The following is a 7,500-nucleotide window of genomic DNA, read 5'->3' on the forward strand; positions in this document are numbered from 1 at the left end:
CAAAAAGATATACTAAATCAGTATAAACTAACTTGCATTAATATTACAAGTAATGTAACTGTTTGACAAAGAGACATCAGTTAACAGCCCTGAGGTGGTTCAATGACAAAATTTCCTTGTTCAAATTATTGATCACAAATATGTCTGACAAAGAGGCTACTCAAACCGGTGCATCCCTAAGAGACATCCTAGTGTAAGACCTTAAAAGGTCATGAGTAGTGGACTATGGCAAGCTCAACCTTAATTACTTTTATTGTAAACATCAATGCTAATATAGTAAATGGTACGTCAGTCTGTTTGTCTGTCTATCTGTCTTCTGTCTGTCTATCTGTCTGTCTGTCTGTCTGTGTACTGTCACCTAATCATGGTAATTTAGATAGATTATTTGATTTTGACATTCAAGGTCAAGTCCATTAGTTAATGACTTTGTTGTTTGCAAGGACTGATTTGTATTCTAAAAATCCTAGCATATGTACAAGTAAAATCTGTATAAAAATAAACTGTCTGTCTGTCTGTCTGTCTGTGAGTCTGTCTGTTCCCGGATGTCATGGCTACAGCCTCGGTTTGCATGCCAGAATTATAGTCGTCTGGACCTAAGACTGTCGTCTAACAAAATGGTTGAGTCATTGTTAGGATGGTCTTGAGAGGAAGCGCAACCATTGTCACTCTCTTAAACTTCTCAACAGTTTCGTGCCTGGTTTTTCGGTTTCTGTGGTGCCCTGAATCCAAACCTGCTAGACATATAATGCAGTACGCCAGTCGGCCCCATTGGGAAGTGGATGGTCCTCAATAAAAGTGTCTTAAACTGAGCCCTTTCTACTTTGGCATGCAGTTCGATTATTGGCGTGGATCTCCCAAATCAGACCCCTAATCTAGTACCACTAAAGTATTAGAGTAATGCTGATCTGTTTTGTTACTCAAATAGATGTGCCTGCTGACTTCCGGTGTCACGTGTACATGAATGGATATGGTAATGGCCCGCACATCTGTGTTAGTTGAGAGAGGCTGGGTGATGAGAAAGTTCAAACAGACATGCAACAAATAGAGTCTTATCTCCTCTCTAATAGTGAGTTCATTTGTCTGTCAATTTTGCTTCCAATGTATCTGTGTTGTCTTCATACTGTCTCTCACCAGCATCTAATCTATCTGTCTGTATTGGCAATCATACAAATTGTCATACCCTTCATGACTTAGCAAATTACAAAATACAGTAGAACCAAGAATGCAGATATGTAAGACACACAAGCTACTACAACAGCATACCTTAATATGAGTCCGCAACACAGCTTCACATGTCTCCCTAACTGCTTTCCGCTTGACACGAGATGAGTGAATAAGCACACGATAACGATCAAAAAAATCCTCGTAAGTCCATCTACAACAAAACAATTTTCATATCATACGAAGGCACCATAATATACAAAACAACAACAACAAGCAAATAAGCAGTAATGCATGTAAAGAAGACAATCTGCAGACAAAAAGAAAGTTACATTACACTCGTTTACCTTGAAGGGTATCCTGCAGCACTAATTCTAATTGTCTCCAACACTCCACAAGCCCTCAGCTGCTGGACAGCTCGATGGGGCTCAAACCTGTAGCAACAAGAAAGAGAGAAAGTGTACACACAACCGCACACCACACAACGAAGACAAATATATGAACATACGCAAATGCCATCTTCATGTCGTTTGGTTTAATACAACGGACGTAGTGAGGAGTTGTGCCATTGAGGATGGTCGTTAAGGCAGTAAGCGATTCACGAAACTAGAGAGAACACAACATAGTTGACAAAAGCAAGTAAATTCAATAATTAGGCAGAGCAAAAGACAGTCATTGATGCATTTCACATGAATAGATTGTTTACCACCTCTGACTAGTGAAAGCACCAGCAATACAGTAAAACCTTGATTAGGCCTCACCCAAAATCGTGTTTCAAGTTGGCAACCAACCAGATTTTTCAAGGATTGCAAATATTTCTATTATCGGGTTGTCTTAGTGCGCACTAACCATACTACGTGTGAGCACAAACAGAATCGAATTTCAAGCAATCTAAAGTAATGAACAAGTTGAAATATTATTCAATTTATGCTACCAGTCTTTCAAAATGCCAAACAATGATGTTTTTATTTACTGCGTCTCCCGGTCATGTTACACATAGCAAGACTATATCCAGGAATCTCTGTAATATCTGTTGTAGAGTGTACACTAAACTATGCCAGGGTAAGCAATCTGCGTGAATGCTGGCAAGGTTCTTCAAACTGTCTCGCACCACAGTTTACAACAAAGTGTTGTGTCAGCAGCAATCCGCTGCAGCAACCATGTTGAGTTCGCTTCCTATGCTTGCTGTCTTCAACTGCCTCCGGTTTGTTGTCATTGCAGTAGTTCAGATGCAGCACCTACCAAGGAACAGCTGAAGAAGTACAAAGTTGTCCTTCTGGTGTGTTAACTGCACTTGCAAGCCCAGTCATTGTGTAGCAGGGCCCGGAAGTGAACTCTAATCTGACTCTGTTGTTGCCACATATTTTACTGGTATATATACGTAGCAATTAGTTGTTTTAAAGAGAAACTCCAATGGAAATACAATCTGATCTCAAAACGGAGGCTTTATCGTGAAACTTCGTGCTGCACTACTTTCAGGCCAGCCGTCGCTTTGGTAGTGGAGAAACGCGGGTTACGTATGAAGCATGCGCCAAGCTGTTATGTCATTGGCGCTAAGCTCCGCCTACACCAAATGAATTGTCTCCGTATCTCAGTTATCTTGCCAGTACACTACGCACAAACTAAACGGGAATAGTAAATATAGAGGAATATTGTGTTTTAAGGCCTTCGAAGAGCTGTATGTAACAACAGTAGGATGATAGAGGTAGTTTTCTCCCTGCAGACTTGACCCTCTCCTCTCAAAGATGAGGCTAGTGCAATAAAACTCAATGGTAATTAGTGTTAGCCTTTGCTCTATTGATCTACGAGGAAAAACACACACAAGGTTCAAGTATGTCAAGGAAGCGTAGACGTTCTCTTAGGTGTAGACACGCCCCTTTTGTTGTTCTCTAGTCCTATGTCCACGTCAAATTTAGGTAGCAGTCTGGTGTGCTCAGCTTTGGCGATCAGTATGGCTTCTACTTTCCTCATGAGCCGCAATTAGAGGATTGAACATCGGGGAATAACAAAGGGGCGGTATATTGCCATGGTCATGAGTCTACACATTGTGCAGGGTGTAAACAACTTACGTACTACAGTACTAATCAGAGCCATTCCGCACCTGTTACACTTCGCCCAGCGGCTGTTTGAAAGGGGCATGTCCGTTTACTCAGATCTCTCCAAGAGAACCTCATATTCGAACCCACAGACTGTTTCTCCTCGTAGATTAATAGAACGAAGGGTAACACTAATTAGCGTTGAGTTTCACTGCGCTAGCCTCGTCTTATGTGAGAGGAGGGGTCAAGTCTGCTGGGGAAAAACAGCGTCTAGCATCCTACTTTCATTACAGAGCTTTTCTAAGGCCCTAGAAAACATGATCCCTTTATAGCTACCATTCTCATTTAGTTTTTGTGTAGTTTACTGGCAAGATAACTGAGCTACGTGGGCAATTTATTTTGTGTCGGCGGAGCTTAGCGCCAATGACGTCACAGCTTGGTGCATGCTCCGTACATAAGTTGCGTTTTCTCTGCTACCAAAGTGAATGTTAGCCTAAAAGCAGCGTAGCACAAAGTTTCACGATAAAGCCTACATTTTGAGATCAAGTTGTATTTCTGTTGGAGTTCCCCTTTAACATGCTTTACCTAGAAAAAAATTAATAAAAAATTTTCCCTGACCGACCAATCTAAATATCTAAGCTGCAGACAAAAAACAAGAAACTTTTGGTGTGGCCTTAGCCAGGTGTTTTGATAATCTGGACACATTTTTGTCTGCCCTAAAAGCAAGTGTCTTTACATGGTATAACATCGTTCATGTCACTAAATCCATAAGCTGTCAACCTAAATCTATGAAGAAAGGGTGTTGCTGACAATTTTGCAATAGAAAGAAGTCCATAGACGACTGCTTTACACCTAGGGTGTACATGTGACAGTTTTGACCTAATATTGCTAAACATTTGTCCATTACTTGACTGTCAATGTCTGAGTGAGTCTCAAGAAAGTCCCTACGTCACCATTTCAATTATCCGAACAATTAGCTTCCATGAAAAACAGCCTGGATAATTGAGGTTGTACTGCAAAGCACACGTCTTGAAATATCACATCCATGAATGTTGTGTAATGACTAGTTGCCAGTCACCAGTCACGCTCATATATATATATATATATATATATATATATATATATATATATATATATATATATATATTCATGTCAATGTCACGACATAAAACAGACATAAAACAGATTCTCAATTTCCATACCAAAACAAAGACGCTAATAGTACCAAAAGTACTCTTAACTTAAACAAATTAGACTATTCATGCAAAAACAGTAGTGCACCAGGAAGAGACACGAGTTGTCCTTTACCCAGAGTTGTACTGGCTTCCAAAGGAGAATTCGCCATGTCAACAAGCATAAACTATGTGTTCATGCATTCAGTTTAAGTATCAATACGCAAGTAGTCTGCATGTAACGCATGTCACAAGAACTCAAGTTGTGACGTATCACATTGCAGTTATAGCATGGACTGTAACGAGATACATGATTGTTATTGGTACCTTTGCCTCTTGGGCTTATAATCGACTTTGCCAGATATTTCTATCTCGTGCAGAACACCTCATACTGTATCCATCTAAATACAAGCCCCATCAAAATGCAAGCTCCGGGGGGGGGGGGGGGTTCAATTCAAACTTAAGTGTGAGAGTTGTTCTTAATATAAGACCCAGACTGAATAGAAGACTCAGACTGAATAGAAGACCCACCCTGTCTTCAGCTCCATGCGCATGAGTAGGATTTCTTTCAACTTGCAACTGAGGCACCCACTCACCCACTCATTTGAAACTCATATATTCTTTCAAGTGTGCAGTAATCACTACCAACATTGATAAGGATGCTCTAATGACCTACGTGAAGAACAAAAGCACTACAAAGCAAGTCAAACATCATCTCTACCCCAGCGACGACAAATTACCATCAGCAGAAGCAACTGGACCGATGCCAGCAGATGTCACAGAACAGGAGGAAAACAAGTATAAGCCCCTGTCAAATACAAGCCCCAGGTCTTTATTAGTACACAAACAAGCTTATTGAATTCTACCATTTATTCAAGCCCCGGGGCTTGTATACAGTATTAACCAATCAGAATGCCTGAAAGTCACGTGACAGATTCCAATACATTGACATATCAAGGTCACACTAGTAACGACCCGACCCTGGTCAACAAGTCCAACATGGGTATAGAATCTAACCGAAACAGATGGCATGATTGACAATTAAGCTGACATGAAAGCAGACAGAGCATGAGGAAACAATCAAGTAATTGAACAGAGAAGTTAGATGAGATCTGGACAAGTAAGCAGCACGTCAGTTGTGTAAAGAGAGGCAATCAAACAAGCTAGCAAACAGGTGAGCAATCAAAAAATTCACAAAGACAACAATCTAATTACAATCTTAACCGAATGAATTTCATCAACCAGACTCAACCACCTTGGATTAGATTAGCAATTCCTCTCATTGAGATTGCTAAAGTGTCAAAGGTAATTATGACTTGCTGTATAAGAAACTTGTATCAACATACAGAAGACATCCTAACCCGTTATAATATCTCAAACAAGTACATAACGTAGAGCATGGCAGTCAATAAATAGTAAATAAGTGGCTTGAAGCAGTTCCAAACTTTTCTCGGTATGCTGAGAGTGGGATGCAAGGTGTGCCTGTGTTTACAAGTTTCTTATACCATGAAGTTACATTTCCGTGATGAAAATCAAAGAACATTTGTTGAGTCTTATTATTCGAGGCCCGGATATCCAGGCTAAGGGTATAGTAATCGTTAGACGACCGGCCAACCATATTTTCGAAGCAGTTTCAATGATTGCAATGTACTGGTGCTTTGATCATGACTGCATACCCAAATGAGGTCGTTAACTCGAAGTAAAAAGGCAAGCACAAGGTTTCCTTCACAGCAGGTTGGAGGATAACTCAGTATCCTTGGTTGCTAGCTGTTCCTGATGAGGATGACCCGGAGAAAGTTTGTGGTTTCACAAGCACGTTATGTCAGTGCTATCAGACAAACCATACTGGTGTGTAGTCAACAAAAAAGAGTGCAAGCTTCTTAGAAAAGACATTAATTATCGAATGTCACAGTCGGTCAGAAATGAACCAGACGGCAGTTGTTGTAAAATAGCAAGAGTAGAGACTAACACAATGATAATGGAATTCAGCAAGTGTTTGAAAGATGAATGTGTCTTCAGCAACAGGCATTGATTGGTGCGCACAAATTAACATACACTCTGGCCAAGGAAAAATCTATCTTCCACCTAAAGCAATGTCCCTTGAGGTTTGGCTACGAGAAAACATCCTAGTGACTTCACTGACGTAGAGACAGTCTTACACACCAATAAAATACATACAACAAAACACAGAACACTAAGCACATCAAGCAATACATCACCTGCCACGATACAGTCCTATCCGATCCAGTGTGGTGTAAATGTCCTGGTTTCGACTGCTTCTTCTTTGTCTGATCTTCAAACAGTTCTCCTACCAGCTCATGCTCACTTGCCTTCAAAAGTGCAATGTGTTCCTGTACAATAGCATCTTTGTTCTTCTCGAGAAAGCCATCACTTTCATACTCAACCATGTCAGCAAAATGGCTGATGATGAAAGCTGTGTTAGAAAGACGAGGCTTTGAGAAATGACTGTGATTCTCTAAGTTCCTGTACAGTTTTTGAAGCCAGCCCTTGTCACTGCCTTTGGGCATCTATAAGCAAGTTACATATGGTCAGTGTGTTGCAACGGTAAGGCTACTGGATGAGTTGCCTGTCATTCTGCTAATCTGAGTGTATGTTACTAAGTTTCGTACTTAGTTTCGTGTGTGTGTGTGTGTGTGTGTGTGTGTGTGTGTGTGTGTGTGTGTGTGTGTGTGTGTGTGTGTGTGTGTGTGTGTGTGTGTGTGTGTGTGTGTGCATTTCCTGTTTAATTGTGCTTGCACATCACCTTGCACTCTTCATCCAGTAAGTCCAGGACTCCAAGTTTTGATTCAATCAAATTTATACAAGGTTGATTATCGTAAAAATCAATAAACGACCACTCTATCTTCTCACTAGTGTACTCCTCTTGTTCTAGTTTGAAAACGTGCTAAAAATCACCAAACGATACATTAGTGAAATGAACAAAAACACAAAACACAAGTAGAAACCGACGCAAGCAAACAGATATAACAAGAAGGAAGCAGGCACTGTAAACCAAGAAATCTGGGTGGTAATCTATTCTTGGTAATTTTGGTATGGCCAATGAAGTACCTAAATTAACTTTCTACCTAAATTTTGCAAAAGCTGTCAGACCTCTAGGAGCCAACAGCAAA

General features: G+C 40.5%; 1 protein-coding gene across 2 annotated transcripts in view; it reads right to left on the reverse strand.

Moving 5' to 3' along the window:
- The window catches only part of LOC134188397 (unconventional myosin-Va-like), a 34,392-nt gene that overhangs the window by 13,538 nt on the left and 13,354 nt on the right, over positions 1 to 7,500 (reverse strand). For both annotated transcript variants that reach the window (XM_062656575.1, XM_062656576.1), the window contains 5 exons: positions 7,134 to 7,274; positions 6,589 to 6,897; positions 1,670 to 1,767; positions 1,509 to 1,595; positions 1,264 to 1,375 (listed from right to left, as the gene is read on the reverse strand). In XM_062656575.1, the coding sequence (XP_062512559.1) occupies positions 1,264 to 1,375; positions 1,509 to 1,595; positions 1,670 to 1,767; positions 6,589 to 6,897; positions 7,134 to 7,274 (747 nt within the window). The remainder of the gene's footprint in view (positions 1 to 1,263; positions 1,376 to 1,508; positions 1,596 to 1,669; positions 1,768 to 6,588; positions 6,898 to 7,133; positions 7,275 to 7,500) is intronic.

Source organism: Corticium candelabrum, chromosome 12 (genome assembly GCF_963422355.1).
Source record: "Corticium candelabrum chromosome 12, ooCorCand1.1, whole genome shotgun sequence".
Lineage (NCBI taxonomy): Eukaryota > Metazoa > Porifera > Homoscleromorpha > Homosclerophorida > Plakinidae > Corticium > Corticium candelabrum.